This window comes from Malania oleifera, chromosome 1 (genome assembly GCF_029873635.1).
Source record: "Malania oleifera isolate guangnan ecotype guangnan chromosome 1, ASM2987363v1, whole genome shotgun sequence".
Taxonomy (NCBI): domain Eukaryota; kingdom Viridiplantae; phylum Streptophyta; class Magnoliopsida; order Santalales; family Ximeniaceae; genus Malania; species Malania oleifera.
This window is the reverse complement of record NC_080417.1, coordinates 59613944-59638066: the sequence shown is the minus strand read 5'-3', so window position 1 is coordinate 59638066 and position 24123 is coordinate 59613944. Positions and strand designations below refer to the sequence as shown.

The window sequence follows — 24123 nt, the reverse complement described above, 5'->3', positions numbered from 1 at the left end:
TATTCAAAACTATGATAACTGTCATGGAATTAAGATTATGAGTCATACAGTGAAATAATGAGAAAGGGTAATTGAATATAGAATAAGACTAGAAATGATGATTTCAAAAAATCAATTTGAGTTTATGTGTTGGAGATCAACAACAGAAGCTATTTATCTTTTAAGAAGTTTAATGGAAAAGTTTAAGGAAAAGATGAGGGACTTGCATATAGTTTTTATTGACCTAGAGAAAGTATATGATAAAGCACCTAGGGAAGTTCGTTGGTAGGTCATAGAAAAGAAGGGGGTATGCAGTAGATATATTGAGGTTATTTAGGATATGTATGATAGAGTAGTGACTAGCATTAGGGGACTGTAGAAGGGGAATCTAGAGATTTTCGAATCACAATAGGTGTACATCAAGATTCTACTTTAAGTCCTTATCCTTTTACTTTAGTGATTGATGAACTTACTAGGAATATCCAAAATGAGATCCCTTGGTGTTATTTTATTTGCAGATGATATCGTGTTGGTTGATGATAGTAGGAGCGGAGTCGAATCTAAGCTAGAATTTTGGAGAGCCACATTAGAATCTAAAGTTTGTAGGATAAGTAGGAATAAAACAGAATATATGAAATGTAATTCAGTAATGTAAGGAGTAGCAGTGGAGAGAAGATTAAACTTGATAATCAAGAAATTATTAGCACTAATAGATTTTGATATCTTGGGTCTATCATGCAAAGAGAAGGGGAAATTGAAGAAAAAGTAGTACATAGAATTAAAATAGGTTGGGTAAAATGGAGGAGTGCGTTAGGTGTGTTGTGTGATTATAGAATACCCTTAAAATTAAAAGGAAAGTTTTATAAGACAACTATAAGGCTGACTATACTTTATGATTTAGAATGTTGGGCAACTAAGAAACAACATGTACAAAAAGTAAAAATTACTGAAATGCGAATAAAGATAAAGTAAGAAACAAGCATATATGCAATAATTTAGGCATAACACCAGTTGAAGACAAGATAAAGGAGAGGTGGCTTAGATGGTTTGGGCATTTGAAATGCAAACCTAGTAGAGCACCTGTGAAGAGAAGTTAGTTATTGCTTCTAGCATGAAAAGAGGTAGGAGTAGGCCTAAAATAACTTGGATGAGGTAGTGAGTAAGGATTTAATGGCCCTTAATCCAATTAAGGAAAATGTTCTTGATTGAGTGAATTGGTGGAAAAGGATTCATGTACCGAACCCACCTAGTGGGACTTGAGGCTTATTGTTGTTGTTGAAAAAAGAGAAATATCTCAAAAAAATATCAGCACAGAAATTAGCTTCCACATAGAAGAAAAGAATGAAAACAAATGAAATTGTTCAGCAATTTAGTCTTCACACAGAAGAAAAGAACAAAAATACATACAATTGAACATATACCTGATTCGAGCTTTGCAGCCAATGCAACCAAGTTGTTTTGTAGCAAATTTCATTATGCCACTATTTGAAGGAGTGGATATGGAAATTGATCTCGTGTGGCTTCCATGGAGAAGTTCTTTGCTTGCGTTCTTCAAAATAGGCTCAAAAATTCTCAAAAGTGGCTGAAACAAGAATGCTACCGTTAATAGCCAACTAAAATGATTTAAAAGAAAAATCATCAAGCAAATGTGAAGGATCATATGCCATGCCAACCTTGCTAATTTGATTTTCAAGATAATATTGAGGGTCTATAGGTATGTTATTTTCCAGCACATAGATGGGATCTTCTGACTTTTCATAGGCCTGTAGATTAAATAATCAATTTCATTTGTAGACCAGCATATTAAATACTCCCAAAAGAATACAATCCCCAACATATTACAATCCTGAACATATTACCTTGGCACCCTTTGCAGCTTTAATGATGACATAAGGTACCCGATCCCCCACATTTGGAGCCGTGGCAGCGTCACGCTGTTAATCAAACATTGGCAGGATAATATTAATATCTGGAACTGTCATAAATAAATAGAGCATCAAAGGCAACATAAAAAAATCAAAGTTTTAAAGACCCTGCACTGATTGTGCATTCATTACACAATAAATGCATGCTTTCAAATAAACTTGCTGTTCTATTTTGTGGTAATGCAAAAAGGAAGCAGGAGAAGAGGCATTTGGTGTTAATAAGTAATTCCCACACTTACTATTAGGCCATCTAAACTTTCTGAAGCAGAAATTTCCTTTTAACAGTTTCAAGAAACCATGTGAATGACAATGTATGGATATACATTCAAGTAATGCAGTTCTACAAGTTTTATTCAAATTATTCCCTGATACAAATGTTGATAGAAATATAACCAGTTAACCATTGATTTATTAAGGTGCAAAGATGTACTTTGTTTTGTTTTTGGAGACTAATTTTTAATTTTCAAATACTACAAAGTACCACAGGCATGGTAGACAAACACACAAGCATACATATATACGACTACATAAAATCTGCAAATGAGAGGTGCAATCACTTAAAAAATAATGAAGTAAATTAAGTGATAGCAACCTTGCGCATGCGTTCAGCAAGTTCAACATGAGCTGCCTTCACCTCATAATCATCCCCTGTTTTTGTCAGACCCTATTATAATGGAGGTGTTAGTCAAGGTACAACCATTCATGCTAACATTTAAATGAAATGAATAAAAGCAGTTTCATACTTGTTATTCATGGAAATAACAGATACAGGGCTATTCATCCAAGATTTTTTTCACCTTAGTAATAACCAATAATGACAAATCCATGCGGTTCATGAGAAGATCTGAAATTGTATTCTTGACATACTGAACAGCACCAGGAATGTCTTGGTCAATCAGGATTTTATGAAGGCATTCATTCACCAGATTTTTAACTAACAGACAATTGTCCCTTCGAACTGTTTCAATGCCTGTCAGATGAATGCTTAAATGAGAAGGTTAATAAAAATTAAATCTTAAATATTAGAAAAGCTCCAATCCATACCTTTAGTATCCATTTTGTCAAACTTGTCCGGGTTTGTCCAAAACAGACCAGCATATCTCTTCTTGCTAATCAATAGATATGGATAATAAACCTTCTCAAACTCAAGTTTAATAGGCTTCACAAAAAAAAATATTGATTAAGTCACAAAATTGGTCACAAGACAACAGAAGAGATAAATGAGTTCTAACACAGTTTTAACATAACAACAACAAACAACAAACAACAAAACCAAGCCTTAGTCCCACTAAGTGGGGTTTGCTATATGAATCCTTAAAAAAAAAAAAGGGCAACTCAAGAGCAGTAAGTGACTTTCATGGATTAAATTGATAAGCTACCTACTTTGAAGTTCCAAAATGATACAACTTGGAAGCTGAAGAAGTTCAAGTCCAATCTACATTAAATTCCTGATGCAAACTAATGACAGTTCAATTTTTGAGTTCACTTAATTCCCTAGACTTCTAAGTAGGAGAAGAAAAAAGTCAAAAATAAAAGTAAAAAATAATTGGTCCCTCAGACAAACTAGTTAAGTACTTCAACGGCTGTACTTTTTTAAGCATCAAGTGGTCACTAAAACATCTAAAAAAATTTCAAGGGTACAAAGTTGCAAAATGCAAGATATTGTCCTTATGGTTGTGCACAATGTACATGAGACTGTTAAATTTTGGAAACAGTTGCACAAAAGTATTTCAATAAATACTTCACATAAAAATAAAAAGGGAACCAAGAAGTGAAGTATACAACAAAATAAATTCAGGGCTAATTCAAGAATAAATAAACAAACAGATGAGTAATCCTCCGGGGGCAATTGCTAAAAATACCTTTATGAAAGTCCCACTTATAAATTCAGCTGCTTCTCTCCCCAACACCATTGCTACTGCTACAGTAGGCACACCAAATTGAACCATGACTGAATCTGTATCCCCATAAACAACCTGACATCCCAGACGCATCATTTCTAATAGAATTATGTTCCAATCATATCAACCTTTTAAGCTGCTTATGTATGAAGAAAAGGTACAGATAATCAATGGAGCAAAAGTTCATGTGTACAAGACAGTTAAAAATATACCCAAAAAAAAAGGAAACTAAAAATAAATTCAATTGAGGACTTCTTATTATAAGCTTCTTTGCTCATATATTTTCAAAGGATAGCAAATGTTGTGAAAAAAAATAAAACAAGACATGGATTTCTCATGAGATTTGGCAAAAGCACATGGACCTTCCTCGAGGTTTCAGAAATCCCATAGACCTCTTTGGAGATTTGATTTCTAGGATACTTGTATCCCCTCCATCTACTTACAGTCAAGTAGCCAAATAAAATTTCAAGAAATTGACTAGTTTACCGTTTTAGCTTTTATCCTACAAATGAAATGTCATAACAGTGGCTAAAAATTCATTTCCAATGATAGAGTTTACACTTTTTTGTGCTTGTGTACGGGGAAGCCTCACCGAGAGAGGGGGGGGGGGGGGCTACAAATTTGTTTGGAGTATTTGAACAATATCCATGCCACTTCATGTGTGCCAAGGGCAAAAAAAAGCAATTTTTTCTTTTTCTGCAACTTTATTGGCTACAAGGGGTATAACAACAACAAACCAAGCCTTAAGTCCCACTACATGGGGTCAGCTCCTTGAGTCCTTTTCCACTAATTTACATTTCATATATTCTATCTTATTTCTATTTATGCTAATAGCTTTAGATTCTAAAGCTTCCCCCCATAATTCTAACTTAGATTCTACTCCATCCCTAGTTTCATCATTCAAGATAATATCATCCATACTCGTTAGAAATTTACGACTCGCGATTTGTTTCATACTATTCATATCAATTCCACAACAAATCAATTTGAATCTTACGAGCGAATCTATCTAAATCTATACATTCACACGATTCTAGGCATATCATATCCTAACAAACCCGACTATTTTAAAACCCTTTTTTAAATTCGTTTTAGTTTTACAAGACTACCGTCTATTCCTTGTCTACGTCAGTTTGGTGCCAAACAAAAAGAGGAGAAAATAGAACTTTAGGTCTTATGTTGCCTTCACAAAACCATTCTTCACCCTTGGAGGAGTATAATGTTCTACAATTGAGAAGGGGAAGAACACTCATCAGCTAAGATGGTCCTCATGTTTCACTGTGTTGTTAAGATTTAAAAGTTAGTTTTTTTAGTAGTTTGGTAAGTTATTATCATTTTTTAATGTTAATTATTTTTTTATTTACTGTTTTTTCTTGATTCCTTCCCTTAAACAGCATAAAGTTCATTTTTTTTATTAATATTTCTTGACTCATTCCCTTGCTCTTAATTTGGAAAGCTTACACATGAAATATGATTTTTTTTACTGTCAAAATCTTAATATATTGTACTATTCTACTTGTTCGTATATAAATATATGTATGTCATTCATATTGATTTTGGAATTTCGATTCACGATTCAAATATTGATTTGACAATTATGATATTTTCTACAAACAACATACACCATGGAACATCATTTTGGATATGACTAGTAAGTTTATCCATCACTAATGTAAAAGGACAAAGATTCAACACAATCCTTGATGCACACGTGATTGGAAATATCCTAAACTCTCCACCTATAGCCCTAACGCTAGTCATTACTCTATCATACATATCCTTAATGACATCAGCATACCTACTGCATATGCCCTTTTTTTCTAGAACCCACCATAAAATTTTCCTAGGTACTCTATCCTAAGTTTTCTCTAAGTCAATAAAAAAATCATATGCAAGTCTCTCTTCCTTCTGCTAAATTTTCCATTAATCTTCTCAGATAAGTGTCTTGAAAATAAAATGTTTGCTGGTTTGTAACCCACACTTTTTTTGGTCAAGCCATAGGGGAGGTTAATTTCTTTTTCCAAAATAATAATAATAATAAATAAATAAATAAATAATAATAATAATAATAATAATAATAATAATAATAATAATAATAATAATAATAATGCCAAATAAATTTGATCAACCAGACTTCGATTTCGTGAGGCAATCACAGAAGCATGGTTGAAAGATCACATCGGCCCCAACAACTACAAGTCTATTTAATGGACAAATGAGAAATAATTAATTCAAATAAAACAACAAATAGATTTTTTTTTTTTTAGAAAACAATTAAACCATAAGCATTTTATCATAAAATAACACCAATATTAAAAAAATAGAAGATCAATAATTTGAATATCAATTACTCCAAGATTTCAAGTCAATTCTGGTGACTTAGAGAAATAATATTCCACTAATGTTTATTTTAGAAGGGAATACATTATTTCAGACTTCAGTAATTAGGTTATGTGAATGAGGTTACTTTTGTCCTTAAATTTTTTTATTATTAATATATGAGGGATATGTAAGGCTCCAAGAAACTGTCGTCTCTTTTTATCTTGTTTTTCTCTTCTTCTCTTTTTCTCTGCTCTATCTCTAACTTTAAAACATGGTATCAAAACATTAATCTCCTCTAAATTTGATTTACCAGAGCCATTTTTTTAGACAAACTGTTTTTCATTTATTTCCTTCTCTTCCCCTAATTAGTTCTCTAATCTGATTCTAGTTGGTTTGAGAGTCATTTATGGACCCCTCTTCATTTTGATTTGGGTGTGCAACATCCTTGGTAGGATGTTGTGTGTTTATGGTGGTTTACTGAAGTGATGCAGTTATGTCTGTTTCAACTATGTTTACATTGTTCTGCCGTTCTACCTGGTGTAGGCATGATGATGCTGTTTTAATTCTGCACTTCCGTGATTGTCTGCTTGCTTGCTTGCAATCCTGTATTATTAGCTCATGGTTTCGATTGGTGCCCAATGACTATTTCCTGTTCTTGCTTGCACTCACTCTAGTTGCAGTGAGCAATAATAATGCATGCAGCTGCTGTGCTGCCACGCTGTTTATTAAGCACCTCTGGTGCTCGTTGTGATCTGCCTTCTGCCTTGTAGTCAACTAACTCCTTGTAGGACTGTGACATCAGTTTTGTGATAAGAGCTGCCTCTCAAAGTTCTGAAGTGCTGGTCATTGCTGTGTTATTCATTCCTGATATTGGTGTGTGCATACACAGTGCTTTCAAGACCTCTAAAGAGAGAGCTTTGGCTCATACTATTACTGTACAAATTGCAGTTAATCAGTTGAATCCTTTAACCATGTCTTGTGGTAGGCTGTAGGCAATACATGTATATTAACACCAAAAGGAAGTTCAAAAATTTGTTGATTTCTCCTCTGCCTCTAGACTCCAAGGTAAGGTTGGATGATAGAGAATACCATATTGCTTGTGTTATTGGGGAATAGCATGGAACCACAAATTGCAACGAACATGATGTTTTATAGAACAGCCAAGGCACGTATGGGTTGATCTTCATGAAAGCTTTTCTCAAGATAAAAATCAAAATCATGTTTTAGACCTATACGAGAAGTTTTTCAAATATGACCAAGTAGGTAGGTAGATTCATTAGTGAGTAATATAGCATTTTGAAGGGTATGTAGGAGGAACTCAACCTCTATGCTAATTTTGACAATGAGATGATTAAAAGGCAACGGACAGTTTTTGGCTGCCAAATTTCTACCTAAGTTGAGTTTTAGAGTTTCAACCCATCCGTGATCAGATTCTTGCTGGTGAATCCATATCATCTATGAATGAAAAATATGTTCGAATCCAACAAATCACCAAAGATGGCCCTCAACCTTCTCCTCAAGCCTTTTCTTGTGATAGATAGTTCATCAATGTTTAGCACCACCTCCAAACATGGTAAGGGGAATGTTGGAGGATGAGGATAGGGTTTGGAAAGAAGACATGGCAAAGGAGCTCATCATGGCAATTTTCACATTTGCACACATTTGGCAAGGAAAACCATATTGTTGATCATTGTTGGGATCTCCATGGAAAACCAACTTGGGCCAACAAGTCTCTTATTGAGTGATTCTACAATCAAAAGTTCAATTGCACCTATCCACTCCACTAGGGACTTGAGTACTTCATTTATCATGTTCTAAGAGGAGTATAGAAATCTTCTCCACATGGTTCAACAACTACATGCTCATTCTTCTACATCTAATGCTACTGCAGCCCATTATTGCATCTTCATCTTCATCCTCTTCACTCTGGTTATTGATTTTGGTACACTCTTGCATCTTCATCCTCTTCACTGAGTTATTGATTTTGGTACCTCCACTCTACACTTTAAGATCACTCTTGATAATGGTTGAGTTGCACCAATTCCTTCTGCCTCTTTCCTCAAAGTTATACGCGCCTAAATTATCCTTGAACTTATTATCAGTAAGTCAATTAACTAAACCTCATAACTGTTCTGTGACCTTCCTTCTCATTGCATTATTTAAGACCTCCAAAAGAAGAAGAGGATTCATGGACGGCTTAAGAAAGATGGCAAGTACTATTTCAAGGGCGGTGGTGATACATCTAGTTCATACAACTTCCTCAAAAACTGCTCATGGTGTTTCTCATGAACAGTGGCATGCTTGTTTTGATCATTTATCCCTTCAAAAATTACATTCAAGTCTGTTTATCATTTTGAGTGTATTGCATGACAATTGGGAAAGCATATTAGGACATACTTTTTCATCTAGAATTGAGTTTCGTGCTAAATCATTGCTTTATCTTATTCATTCAAATATTTGGGGTCCATGTGAAGTCAAGAATTTTACTGTACATCAATGTTTTGTGTCCTTTGTGGATGACCTTTCGCATATGACTTGGATTTTTTTTTTTTTTAAAAGATAGACATGAATTTTTGATTGTACATCAATATTTGGTGTATGACTTGGATCTTTTTGTTAAAAGATAGGTATGAATTTTTTAATGTATATAATAATCTTCTACCAATAATTAAAAACTCAGCTTGGCATTGCCATTCAAAATTTTCAATTTGATAATGCACTTGAATTTGTTCAAAATGAGCTTCAATCTCTTTTTCTTGGCCGAAGGGACTATTCATCAAACATCATGTATACATAACCTCAGCAAAATGGAGAAGCGTAGATAAAAAATAGACATTTACTTGACATGGCACAGTCTCACCTTTTGGACATATGCTCTTCTTACAACATGTTTTCTACTCAATAGGATGCCCTCTAGTGTTCTAAGGGGGCAACTTCCCTTCACCATTGTGTACCCAAAAGCATCCAAGTTCTTTGTCGTGCCTCACATATTAGGGTGCACATGTTTTGTTCATGTTCCACATAATGGTCAGGACAAATTCTCTATTTGTGCTATTGAATGTGTCTCTGTTGGGTACTCGAGAACTCATAAAGAATATAGATGTTATGATCCCCACTCAAAAGAAATATGTTACTGCAAGTGTTACCTTTTTAAGGGTGCCTTATTTCTCTAGTGCAGGTTCCTATTGGATGAATCTATTTTGCATCCATCAATGACTACTAATTCCCCCTCATCCTCATGTGCTAATCCTTCTGTTCCTCCCATTATGCCTCTCCGAAAGTCTACTCTTCTAAACCCATCACCCACATACTTAAAGAAACAATTGAGGGTTTATGAACGAGGGAAAGCAAGCATAGACATCACTATCACTGTAAAACTTCGTCTTCTACCCATCACCGTTTTGACTTCTAGTTCTAGAAATCCATCCCATTGTGACTTGGATTTGCCCATTGCTCTTCAGAAAAAAACTCAAACATGCACTCAAACGTCTTTAATATCTTATCACATATTACGTTTCAGTTCTTCACCTTCTTATTCCTATGTATTCTTTTGCCTTCTTTATTTCCTCTATTTCTATCGATTCCTCACATGTTCAACCACTTGCTAACCCTTGGGTGTAAACATGCAATGGATGCAGAAATAGATGCCTTGACCACTCAGGGGACATGGGAGTTGGTGGATATTCTTCCTGGTAAGGAGTTGGTTAGGTGTCATTGGGTCTACACCATCAAATATATCTTCCTAGTGACTCTATTAAATGGCTTAAGGCTTGATTGCTTGCCAATGGGCACACCAAAACATATGGTATTGATTATATTGGGACCTTTTCTCACGTTGCTTGACTAAATTATTTTTGTGTTTATCTCATTGGTTGTTAATTTTTATTGGCCCTTATAACAGTTGGATGTGAAGAATGCCTTTTTGTATGGATATTCGCAAGAAGAGATATACATGGAGCAACCTTCCTGTATGCTGCATTGTCACTCAGGGGAGGATGGAAAGTATGTAGATTGCATAAGGTCATTTATGGTCTTATGCAGTCTCCCTGAGCCTAGTTTGACAAATTTAATTTGGTGGTCTCCACATTTGGCTTTATCTAGTGCTATGCTGATTATTCAGTCTTTATCCACAAAAGGAGACAAGTGTGGTACTTCTCGCAGTTTATGTTATGGTATCATCATACAGTGACCAAAGCGGTATTGTAAATGTTAAGCGGTGGCTTCAAGCTACATTTCAAATCAAGGACTTGGGTACTTTGATTTACTCTCTTGGTATTGAGATTGCACAATGTAGAAAGGGGTTGAGTCTATCTTAGCGAAAATATACCTTCGACTTGGTAAGTGAGACTTCTTGTTGGGAGCTAAATGTTGAAAAAGACAAACGTCGATATAGGCACTTGGTTGGCAAGTTGATCTACTTGACTGTTACTAGACCTAACATTATCTTTTGTAGTGGTGAGGTTAGTCAGTTTATGGAAAATCCAAAACAAACAAGTTTGGATGCTGTTTGTAAGATTTTGTAACATCTCAAAGCTCACTTGACAAATGTTTGATATATAAATGTGATAAAAAACTATGAGATGGATACTTTAATGCAAATTGGACTGACTCTGTTGATGATTGAAGGTTTACTACTAGACATTGTACATTTTTAGGAGTTAATCTTGTTACCTAGCATAGCAAAAAACAAATTACTATAGCAAGATCTAGTGCTCAACCAAAATACCGAGCTGTGACTCATACTATTCGTGAGCATATGCAGTTGAACTCTCTTATGTCTGAAATCGGGTTTTTGGTTACGAAGCTAATAGATATGCTTTGTGATAATCAAGTTGCCACTTGTATACCTAGCAATCCAGTATTTCATGAATACATGACACATTGAAGCTGACTGTCATTTGGTGAGGGATGCTCTGTTGAAGGTGGTCGCAAGGACTCCTTTTGGGAGATATGTGCATCAGTTAAGTGATGGTTCCAAAAAGCCTTTATTTGAACTGCCTTGTCTAATGGTTGTATCAAGATGACGTTGGTGATATTTATAGTCCCCTAGCACGAGGGGTAGTTAGATCTGTACATAAGGCTCCACAAAACTGCCACCTCTTTTTCTCTTGCTTTCTTCTTCTTTTCTTCTCTTTTCTCTGCTCTATCTCTAACTGTACACCAATTTATTCATCCATCAAAGTATGTTAGCCTCAAGATCCAGTCATGTACGGTACACTAACTAATAGTGGTAAACTAGTGTATGAAACAAATAGTTATGATAATAGCCACCTAACAGTTTCAAAGAATTAAAAACCTCAAGAAAAATTCTGCAAACCTCATATACAAAGTGTGGATCACATTGGAACACATAGAGCATGTCTAGGTCTAACATGTCAAAAACAGAAAATGAAAATTATGCAAGTATTGTATCAATATACGAAACATCCACGAACGTGTCCCAGATTTCATGAAGCCATATTGGTGTCATGGCATAACAACCTCCTATTACAAACGATGTAACCCCATCAATGGAAATTCTCAGATAAAATGTACCTCAGCATTGTATTCATAGCCCCCAATTGTAGTAAACTTCTCTTCCACAAGTTTCTTTGTGTGTTCAATCATTTGCCGACCTATGCACCAAGGAGAAGTGCATAAGATCATGTGAAAACTCAGAAGAAACACATGATATATTGTTGTAGCTCATGCAGAGGAAGATCACTTAAAAGTAAATATATCATCATTTATAAAGAAGCATCAACATAAGATTCAATACCATAGCTTGTAACACTGGAAGATATTTCTAGACAAGGCAACTGGGCAACGGTAGCTCCCGTAAAACCATATACTGAATTTGCACTTATCTGAAAAGGCAGAACCATCAAGCATAAAAATCTAGGAGAGAGGATAGGAAAACAATTAGTAATGATTCCTGTACCAATGTAAGCAAAAACAACTTAACAGAAAATATCATTAAGAAAACAAAAACGAAGACAAACTTTACCTTCAAAGCCAGTTGGCGACCATCTAACACAGCCTTGACAAGGGGATCTTTTGCTTCCTAAAATTAACGAACATTCAAGCACAAAAGACTAAGTAACAAATTATGCTGCATTACAGAAAAAAAAAAGTCAAAATATAAATAAAGGGCCAAAATATGACCAAATCAAAATTAAAGATAAATACCTTCAGATCTGCCTTTGCTCTTTTACGAGCAGTCAACAGTTCTTCAAGAATTTCTGGAAGTATACCCTGGAGTAAATCATAATACCCATGTTGTAACCATGGCTTTCCATTAAAAGCAAAGAACATACAAAAAATTCACTCACTTGACAAATAAATAGCATATAAAATCACATCCAACGGTATTTAACCTTCTGTAAAGTTGCTTTGACAAATGTTTCACCAGATGGAGTCTTGTTGACACATTCTGAAGGGAGGTTGAGCTTGCGAACATCTTCAGGTGTAACCTTCACAAAGGTCATTAAAATATATATGTATACACACATGTGCACACACAATAAATAAAAGAAAATATATTAAGAAGTAAAGGAGAGCAAATACAACCTAGGAAAAGACAAGAAATCCTCAAAAGCAAAAACAGAAAAAAGGGGGAAACTATACAAAGAGAAAGAAAAAGGTCTAACACAGTCTAAATGTAACAACCCCTCTTTAAACCATTTCCATCGTAGCTAACAAAAGACTGCAATTCCATCGTACTTAACAGAACACTGAAAATTTGCTCAGTCACGCTGGCCTTTCTTTGCCTTATTTTGATTCCTCCAGGATCAGACCACAAACCCATCTTACCCATCAGCTGTTGAGTTTCAATATTCTTCAACAAACCTCCTCCACACTAAAGGGGTCAGAAAAATCTCATCACTACACTGTTTACTCCTGGCCAACTCTTTACCCAATCCATACAACAGCCTCAGCAGCAGAAGTAGCAGGAGCAACAACAACAAACCAAGCCCTTGGTCCCACTATGTGGGATTGGCTACATGAATCTTTTTCCATTAATTTACACAATTTTGGGCAATTTCCTCTGACGATTTGAGGGCTGTTAAATCCTAATTCACTATCTCATTCCAAAATATTTTAGGCCTACCCTACCCCTTCTACTGCCAATAACAATGACTAGCTCACTTATCCTTAGAGGTGCATTATTTTGCCTATGTTGCTGGTGCCAAAACCATCTCAGCCGCCCCTCCCTTGTCGTATCTTCTACTGGTGCTATACCTAACTTACCACGAATATGTTCATTCCTTAATTTATCTTCCATCATTATTCCACTCATCCACCTTAGCATTCTCATTTCAACAACATCTACATTTTGGATACATTGTTTCTTAGTTTCAAACATTTTGATCCATATAGCATATATAGCAGCCTTATAAAATTTTACTTTTTTAAAGGAATCCTAAGATCACACAACACAACCCAAACACTTCTCCATTTTATCCAACCAGCTTTAATTCTATGCATTACATCTTCATCAATTTCTCATTCAACTTGCATAATAGATCCAAGGTAATGAAAACTAGTGCTATTAATTTCTTGAGATCAAGTATAATCTTTCCTCCAATATTCCTCCTACAATGCTGAAAAGGATTTTACAGCTCTCAAACAAATTGTTGGCGGAAATTGCTCAAGAATGTGTAAATTTCCGGAAAAGGATTCATGTAGCTAAAGAAGAACTTTAGGCTAGTGGGACTTAAGGGGTATTGAAGATTTTTCATCTGCTTCTTTTTTCCCTTATTGTCTGATCCTATCTATGAAAAATCCTAAACTTCCTCAATACAAAAACCCACTCACCCATGCGTGTGAAGTCAATCTTTTTTTTTTTAAATAGAAACAACAATTTTATTAAGAGACAAGAAAAAACAATAAGGAGCATAAGAAATCCTCATAAGAGAAGAAAAGCAAAAAGTAAAAACAGCAAAAACATCAAAATAGTGCTACCTTGCAATCACACTGAAAAATGGAAAAGGTAACTCTTTAGAACATCCAGCTGCAAAGCCCACAATGATGCAAAATACTGAATCCTATCCCAGTTATTAGATCAAGACATCCTCTTCCCTGAGAACATACAGGCCTTCTTCTCCAACCAAATGCCCCACAAGACAGAAAACAGCCACATCTCCACAAACCTGAGCCATCTTAACCCCTTCCAAAACATTAAATGAACCAAATAAATCCTCCACCGAGTCTAGACAAACCCAAAAAATTCCAAATAGTTTATTCCATATCATCCAAGAGAAAGAACAATGCAGGAACCGAGGAGAGGTGGATTCTGAACTATGACATTTATGCTCTAACTTGAGGGGGAGTGTTAGAGGTTATTTATGTCTTTTAGTATTATTATTATTAAGTGTGTTAGTATGTTAATTAGTTAGTAAGGGTATTATTGTCATTAGAATGTATTTAATTTGTATAATAAATCGAGGGAGAGACCTATCTTCAAGTGAGGTAATTCATTTTAATCAAAATCTCAACATGGTATCAGAGTGTGATGCAACCTAAAGCCGTCGCAGGAAAGTCGCTGTCCTTCTTAGATCCACCTCCACCCCTCATCATTTCACAAACCAACCATAAACCCAAACACAGAACCCTTTGAAGCCTAACCCCACAAAACCCCATCATCAGAAAAGGCCCCACGCACTGCAACGTGCAAACCCATTTCCGGCAATGCCAACCCCATGCACCAGCGCGTCAGTGAGTTTTTGGCCACCTTTTTTTTTTTTTTTCTTTTTCCTCTGCCACGTTTTGATTCCTTCTCTAGACAATATTATGTAGCTATTGGGAATGTTTATTGCTAAAAAATCCAACCTTTTTTTACCATGCACTAGCGGAACATCGTTAATTAATGTTTGGGGTTTGTGAGGGCTTCTTTGTGAGTTTCTTGAAGCAGTGGCAGTGTTCGTATGTCCAATTGTGAGGCAGTGGCGGTGCTATATCAGTCAGTGGGTCATTCACCTTGTCCGTAGTTGTGTCAATGCTTCACATAGTTTGTGATTGTCTGATTAGTTTTGACTATTCTTCTTGTTTGACATTGGTGTGGCCGCAAGTTTTTGAGTGTTGGGATGGAGTCTATGATTCCCAAAAATCTGTCTCCTAGATTGCTGCCGCAGATAATGACTCAAAAGTTGGATGGCAAAAACTATGTTCAATGGTCTAAAGTCGTTCGGGTTTATTTAGCAAGATTAAGAAAATTGGAGCACTTGCTCCAATTTGATCCTTCTGATGGGAAGAGAAAAGAATTGTGGGTTCAAGAAGATGCCTCGATTGTTTCCCTCTTATGGAATTCAATGGAGCCACAGATTGCACTGATGTGTATGCATCTAGATATATGAAAGGAGATTTGGGATTATGTTAAGCTTCTATACTCTAGTAACATTACAACTACGTATGATTTATCCCAAGAGTATTTTCAATTACAATAAGAAGATAGGAGCATTGCAGATTATTTTGAAGAGATGAAGCGTATTCATGAGGAGCTTAACGTTGTGCAACCTATAACTACTGACGTTCGTGAGATGCAGAAGCAGAGCAAGCAAATTAGAGTCCTTAGGGTTCTAGTGGGGTTGAGAGCCAAGCTTAAGGTAATCCGATCCCAGATATTAGTAGTGTCGAGCTCTCATCATTTGCCAAGGTTTATTCTCGTGCCCTTCGTGCTTCCTTTAGCACGCATCCTCTCACCCTTGCATTTGGCTCTAAGAGGATAGCCTTTGTTACGCAAGGTGACTATAGTTATCTGCCAAACAACCGCAAAAGTTATCGAGGTGGTTCGAGTAGTCGTGGTGGTAGAGACAGACAAGGTAGAGGTAGTCCTCGCAAGTGCACTCATTGTGGACGGAGTAATCATACTATTGAGCAGTGTTGGGATCTCCACGGTAGACTTTCACGTGTTGCCAATGCAACCACCATTGACTTCACACCTTTGGGGGCAGCCAATGCAGCCACCAGCAACTCCTCACCTTTGGTGCCGAGTGGGGGGCAACGTACTATATCCATGTCAGAGGAAGAGTATTTCCAAGTTCAGCAATATCACATCTCTCGCCGAAATAGGTAATCCCATAGTATGCCTATCATCGAATACTTCTCATCCTAGTCCTTGGGTCATAGACTCTACTGCCACTAATCATGGACTCTACTCCTCAATATCCTGCAAATTTACCTTGTGTTAGTCTTGCTGATGGATCCACCACTACAGTTGAGGGAATTGGGACTATAAATCCCACTTCATCTATTTCTCTTCCGTCGGTTTTGTATATTTCCAAATTTTCTTTCAATCTTATATCGGTTAGCAAGATTACTAAATCCATGAATTGTTCGGAGACATTCTTCTTGATTCTGTGGTTATTGAGGATTTGAAGACGAGGAAGGCAATTGGTGGAGGGCGTGAAGTTGGCAGACTCTATCACTTTGAGCCGCTACCTCCTTCTACCACCTGCACTACTGCTGCCACACCTTTCCAAATTCATTATCGTTTTGGTCATCCTTCACTGGAAAAGTTAAAATGTCTTGTTCCTAGTTTCAGTTCACTATCAAGTCTTGAATGTGAGTCTTGTCAATTGGGAAAGCACCATCATATCCCTTTCACTTCCCGAGTCAATAAAAAAGTTGTAAGCCCTTTTATGTCAATTCATTCTGATGTTTGGGGTCCTAGTAGAGTTGTGTCCAAGTGGGGTTTTCGGTACTTTGTAACCTTCATGGATGATTATTCAAGAATGACTTGATTATATTTAATAAAAGATCGTTCCGAGTTATTGCATGTATTTTGTGCTTTTTGTTTTGAAATAAAGACTCAAATTGGTTTGCCAGTTCAAATACTTCGAAGTGATAATGCTAAGGAGTATTTCAGTGCACACTATACTACTTATATGACTCAGTTTGGTATTGTCCATCAATCATCCTGTACCCACACTCCTCAACAAAATGGGGTCGTAGAGAGGAAAAAAAAGACATATCCTTGAAAGTACTCAAACCTTACTTTATCAAATGCATGTACCTAAAGTGTTTTGGAGTGATGTTGTACTTACTGCTTGCTATATGATCAACAGGATGCCATCTCCTGTTCTTAGTGGTAAATTTCCCTACTCCATTCTCCTTCCTAATTCACCTTAATTCTCTCTCCCTCCTTGTATATTTGGGTGCGTGTCCTTTGTTCATCAACTAACTCCTGGGGTGAGTAAGTTGGATCCTTGTGCTATAAAATGTGTCTTTCTAGGCTACTCATATACTCAAAAGGGATATCATTGTTATAGTCCTGTGTTGCAACACTTCTTTGTTTCTGCCAATGTTACCTTCTTTGAGTCCACACCCTACTACACCTAGTTCCTGAGTGCTTCTAAGCTAAATGAGTCTCTTCCTTTGTTTAATCTTCCATATTCTACTTTACTATCATTGCCCAACCAACCATCTAAGTCTCCATGTAGTTTGAGTCCTTCTCATTGTCTTGATCATCCCAATTTGCAATTGTATTCACGACGGCGACTCCAAGGAAGAGAGTCCCCTCTAGCTTCTACTAAGTACCACAACACCTTTGGTTTCCTCGTTTGATGATCATATTCCCCATGATGTTGATTCTCCCATTGCTATTCGAGAATGTAAACACACATGTACACAACATCCCATTTCCAACTATGTTTGTTATGACTTCTTATCACCCTCTTATGATAGTTTTGTTACTACTCCATCATCTACTACCCTTCCTAAATCTTTTTCGAAAGCCTTAGCCCACTCTGGGTGGAGGAATGCTATGGTTGAGAGATAAATGCTATACATGACAATGACACTTGGGACTTGGTAGCACTTCATCCTAACAAGATTGTGGTTGGTTGTTGCCAGGTTTACACTATGAGAGTCAACCCTGATGGTTTGTGGCTCGTCTAAAGGCCCATCTTGTTGCTAAGGGATATACTCAGGTGTATGGCTTGGATTCTTTTGATACTTTTCTCCAGTTGCCAAACTTACATCAGTACGTCTATTCATCTCCTTGGTTACTACTTGTCATTGGCCTCTACATCAGTTAGATGTGAAGAATGCTTTCTTCAATGATGACCTTGAGGAGGAGATTTATATGGAGCAAACACTTGGGTTTGTTGCTCAAGGGGAGTTAGGCTTAGTGTGTCGGCTCAATAAGGCTTTATATGTTTTAAAACAGTCTCCTAGAGCACGGTTTGGTCATTTCAGCGTTCTGGTACTTGAGTTTGGTCTTCGACGGTGTGTAGTGGATCATTCCTTGTTTTATCGTCATACTTCATCGAGTAGGATCCTTCTTATTGTTTATGTGGATGATATTGTTATTATAGGTGATGATGACAAAGGCATTCAAAGTCTAAAATTTTTTCTACAGACTAAGTTTCAAACCAAAGATTTGGGACCGTTGAAATATTTCTTGGGTATAGAAGTATCTAGATCTCGTATGGGAACTATTTTGTCATAGAGGAAGTATGTCATATACTTCTTGGGTATAGAATATCTAGATCTCGTATGGGAACTATTTTGTCACAGAGGAAGTATGTTATATACTTCTTGGGCATAGAAAATCTAGATCTCGTTTGGGAACTATTTTGTCACAGAGGAAGAATGTTCTTGACCTGTAAGATGAAACTGGATTGTTGGGAACTAAATCAGTTGACACACCTATGGATCCTAACAGCAAGTTACTGTTGGATATGGGTGATTTGGTACCTAATCTTGGACAATACTAAAGACTTGCTAGAAAGTTGAATTATCTCAGTCACTGGGCCATATATATCTCTTGCAACAAGTGTTAGAGTCAATTTCTAGATTCTTTGAGGACAAGTCAATGGGACGCAATAATCCGCATCTTGAGAGATATCTCAAAGGTGCACCAGGGAGAGGTCTTTCATATCATGATCAGGGTCACACTTATATCCATGGATATACAGATGCAAATTCAGCTAGGTCGCCTTCTGACCGGAGATCTACAACAGGGTATCGTATCTTAGTCAATGGTAATTTGGTTTCTTGAAAGAGTAAGAAACAAACTGTGGTGGCCAAGTCAAGTGCTAGATCAAAATATAGAGTTATGGCTTATACTACTTGTGAACTTGTCTTGTTGAAGAACATATTCGAAGAATTGGGTTCTTTGCATTCTCAACCTATGAAGTTGATGTGACAATCAAGCTGCTCTTCATATTGTCTCCAAGTCGATCTTTCATGAGTGGACGAAGCACATTGAAGTTGATTGTCACTTTCTTCAAGAGAAACTTGTGCATAAGCTCATTACTACCGCTTATGTGAAGTATGATATGAAGCTTGTTGATTTGTTTACCAAATCATTGGGAGGTGCTAGTGTTAAATTTATTTGTAACAAGATAGGAGCATATTACATTTATGCTCCATCTTGAGGGGGAGTGTTAGAGGTTATTTATTTCTTTTAGTATTATTATTATTAAGCTTGCCAATTTGTTAATTAGTAAGGGTATTATTGTCATTAGAATGTATTAAATTTGTATTACAAATAGATGGGAGAGACCTATCTTCAAGTGAGGTCATTCATTTTAATCAAAACCTCAACATGAACTTTCAAAGCAGTTCATACATCTAGAGATAAGGATTTTAAAGACCTCTTACTCTACAAAAGATTGTTAGCATTAACTCCATTAAGAACAACTAACCAAATAAAAGCCCTAATCTTAGAGAAAACTTTGGCCTTCCAAATAGTAAATTGATACAAGAAAGACAGATTTTCCTGTAGTAAGAATCCAAAAATAGACTTGCAAGAGCACTCCCCCAAACTGTCAAGAACCCAAGACTGATAGTTCGCTCCTTGAGGAAGGACAACTATCTTCCAACGAACACAACAAAGAAGAACGCTCCAACACTATGGAATCTACTAAAATGGAAGTCCCAAGGCATCTCCTCCCTCAAAAAAATACAAAAGGAAGAAATAAAACTACTATGCAACGAGGACAGCTGATACAACAAAGGAAATGAAGTGCAAAATGCAGCATCACCCACCCAAAAATCTTCCCAAAACCAAATGCTATTTTCATTTCCCAAAATAAATTTGTGCAAGAGATAAAGGGGATAAATCTGCAAAATACACTTCCAAGGCTGTCAAAACAATGCCTTAGTCCCATATTAGCATCCCACTTATTACCATACAAGCCAAATATACTGCTAGTAACTTTGTGCCAATGGGAATTTTCTTTAAGGGAAAACACCATAGCCACTTACCCATTAGAGCAATATTTTTAGACACCAACTTCCCAAGACCCTAAAACCCACATAGAGAGAATAAAGCACCCTTCCAACCATCTAACCTCTTGAACACGTTCTCCACTACAAAATCCCCAAAACCCAAGTGATCTATGGTTACCACCCAAAAGCGCTCCTAGACAAGTCAAAAGCCAATCAAAATAGCACACTCAACTAATGAACACAACACAGAGGATCTAGAGTCACTCAAGTAAAGACAAGCTAAACCACTCTTCCCCAAATTTATTTTTGACAAAATGATCTCTCAAACAATTGTAAAATAGTGAGCACATTTAGAGAAGATTCATTATGATCTTTCTATGGAAAAAAACAGTGTTATCTGCAAACTAAAGGTGGGACACCACAACCTCCTCACTCCCCACGCTAATCCTTCTCACAAACCCTCTATCTATAGCCATGATAACCAATCTACTCAAGATATCCACCACAAGGACAAAATGAGAAGGAGAAGTGGATCCCCTTGCCAAACACCTCTTGAAGCCCTAAACCTAGACTTAGACTCCCCATTTAAAATGATTAAAAAAATAGGCATTTGACAAAAACTCCCTCATCCATCCCTACCACCTCCAACCACACCTCATCCTCATGAAGACTTTATCTAGAAAATTCATAACTGACTTTATCACAAGCCATCTCAAAATCCACATTAAATAGAATCCCCCATTTTTTTCCTTCTCCAAAGATCCCCAACTACCTCATTAGCTACTAAAATAGCATCAACAATCTGTCTACCTCCTACAAAAGCACTATGAGCTTTAAAAATAGTATCATCTATCATAGAACTCAACTTATCTACCAGAACCTTAGTAATAATCTTATGCACATGAGTAACTAGGCTAATAGGTAAAAAAATTGCAACTTTGATAGACCTAATCTTCTTATGCACCACAATAATGAAAGTTGGGGTTAAACTTTTACCCAATATCCCACTATAATAGAACTCATTAAATCCCCCACCCCACCCCCCCAAAAAAAACCACCATAATCCTAAAAGAATGCCAAAGTCAACCCATCCGAACCCAATTCCTTAACCTTATCCATCCCAAAAAAATCACCTTCACCTCACTCTCCTCCAAAAGCCTTTCCAACCAAACCGTTTGATTTCTAGAAATAGGACTCCATTCTATCCCCTCAAACATAGGCTTACACAAATCTTGCTCAAATAAATAAGCAAAAAGCATGTAATATTGACAGCTATCAAGCAAGGATCAGAAGTACACCCCCCCACCCCCCGCCCGGGGGGGGGGGGGGGGGAAACCAACTCCCTAATCATGTTATCAAACCTGTAGATGAATTAGAATTAAATCACCCTCCCTAACCATGCAAATTTCTCTCTCCCTAACTCCTCATTTCCTTAAAGATCACCACCTCAAACTTTGTTTTTAACAATACCCTCTTAGACTTTATCACACTCCACAAGGATCCCTTTTTCTTCCTCCCTATCCAACAAATCAAGCTCTTGAAGAATGTTATTTGTAACCCCAATAGCTTTAAAAACCTCAATATTCAACATTTTTAATACATCTTCAAGGCACATGAGATTTTTTCATAAACCTAAAACCAACCCTTCTCAACATCCTAAGTACTTTTAGCCACATATTGGAAAGACCTATGACCAAACCACATATTTTCAAACCTAAACAGAAAGAGATCCCACTTGATTTTTCTAGACTAACAAAATATGGAAATGATCCCACACTAGTCTACACACACACACACACACACTCTCGTCTTCCCACTCATTACAAAGTAAAAACCTATCTAAGCGGCTAGCAACAAATCTCTCCCCTTTCTTTCTCCTTTAAAGCATTACCCAAACAAAGATCCCTAAACTTAAATCCTTACTCACCGTGATCCTACCTCCTCTTTCTTCTCCTCAGGAAATCTCACCATATTAAAATCCCTCGCCCAAATCCATCTAGGATAGCAAACCTATACATAACATATTAACTCACCCTAAAAATAGGATATAGGAGCAGCCTAGTAGAACCATAGCTCGATGAAAACCATCACTGATCCCCAATTTTGGATTCTAGAAAAACCGATGAGGTAAAGAAACCCAAAAGGAAGAGAGAATCACTTCATTGCGCACAACAACAACAAAAACAAACCTTAAGTCTCACTAGATGGGGTTAGTTGCATGAATCCTTTTCCGCCAATTCACTTGATCTAGAGCATTTTACTTTATTAGATTAAGGGCCATTAAATCCTTCCTCAGTACCTAGTTATTTTAGGCCTACCCCTACCCATTTTCATGCTAGAAACCATAACTCACTCCTCACAAGTGCTCTACTAGGCCTATGTTTCAAAGGCCCAAACCTTCTAAGTTGCCCCTCCCTTATCTTGTTTTCAACCTGTGTTACGCCTAAATTATTACATATATGTTCATTTCTTATTTTATCATTTCTCAACCACTTTCATTTTTTGTACATGTTGTTCCTTAGTTGCCCAACATTCTAAACCATAAAGCATAACTGGTCTTATAGCCGTCTTATAAATTTTTTCTTTTAAATTTAAGGGTATTCTATGATCACACAACACACCTAACACACTCTCCATTTTACCCATTTACCCAACCTGTCTTGATTCTATGTACTTCACCATCAATTTCCCCTTCACCTTGCATAATAGATCCAAGATATCTAAATCTATTAGTGCTATTTATCTATTGATTATCTAGTTTAATCTTCTCTCTGTCGCTACTCCTTACATTATTGAAATTACATTTCATGTATTCTGTCTTATTCCTACTTATCCTAAACCCTTTAGACTCTAATGTGACTCTCCAAAGTTTTAGCTTAGATTTCACTATGCTCTTACTATCATCTGCAAACACCATGCACCACGGGATCTCATTTTGGATGTTCCTAGTAATTTCATTAATTACTGTGGAAATACCCAATCCCTAATTTTCAGGGATACCGCTGCAGCAATTCTAATTTTATTATTAGTTGACTGTGTTAATTTAGGAATAAAGAGATTCTGGAAAATTCCTGATATCTCTATTAGTTTGTTTCCTATATTTGGCTAGTTTCCTAATTTGTGGAAATTAATATCTTGTTACCAAATATAGTGAAAGGAACTTTTCTTCCTTCCATTATATATAGGCTGTACATTTATCATTAAAAAAATAAGAGAATTATTTTCTTCTCTAAAATCAACATGGTATCAGAGCCACCTCTAAACCATAGACAGATGACAAAATACGAGATGACAATGGCTCGGCAAAGTCAATCCTTCTTTGAAGTCACCTCCCATCCTGAAACCTCAGCCACAAGAAGCAATGGAGGATCAGATGGCAATCTTCTACCCATTATAGGGCACAAAATCAATGGACAGAATTATCTTTAGTGGTCACAATCAGTAATGATGTCCATAAGCAGAAAGAGAAGAGACGAATACCTCACCGAAGTAGCAGCCCCACCAAGCAAAGAAGATCCGAAGTACAGAACATGGAAGTCAAAGAACAACATGGTGATGTCCTAGCTTATCTACTCAATGGCAAACGAAATAGGAGAGAATTTCCTATTGTATTTGATCGCAAAGGACATATGGGACGCAGCCAAAGAAATGTATTCTAGCTTTGATAATCATCCGAATTGTTCGCTGTTGAAAGTATTCTTCACGATCTACGCCAAGGAGATCTCACGATCACTCAATACTTCAACACTCTCACATGGAACTAGCAGCAATTAGGCATGTTTGAAGAATATGATTGGAACTGCCCAAAAGATGGAATCAAATAATGGAAAATCATTGAA

The 24123-nt window shown here is 36.5% G+C and overlaps 1 protein-coding gene across 1 annotated transcript in view; it reads right to left on the bottom strand.

Moving 5' to 3' along the window:
* LOC131150783 (DNA polymerase delta catalytic subunit) overlaps positions 1-24123 on the bottom strand; it is a 136719-nt gene that overhangs the window by 18804 nt on the left and 93792 nt on the right. The window contains exons 16-27 of the mRNA XM_058101742.1: positions 12484-12579; positions 12296-12361; positions 12114-12170; positions 11886-11973; positions 11663-11742; positions 3767-3880; positions 2949-3063; positions 2702-2874; positions 2497-2568; positions 1839-1913; positions 1653-1742; positions 1401-1561 (exon numbers count right to left, since the gene is read on the bottom strand). Of these exons, the coding sequence (XP_057957725.1) occupies positions 1401-1561; positions 1653-1742; positions 1839-1913; positions 2497-2568; positions 2702-2874; positions 2949-3063; positions 3767-3880; positions 11663-11742; positions 11886-11973; positions 12114-12170; positions 12296-12361; positions 12484-12579 (1187 nt within the window). The remainder of the gene's footprint in view (positions 1-1400; positions 1562-1652; positions 1743-1838; positions 1914-2496; positions 2569-2701; positions 2875-2948; positions 3064-3766; positions 3881-11662; positions 11743-11885; positions 11974-12113; positions 12171-12295; positions 12362-12483; positions 12580-24123) is intronic.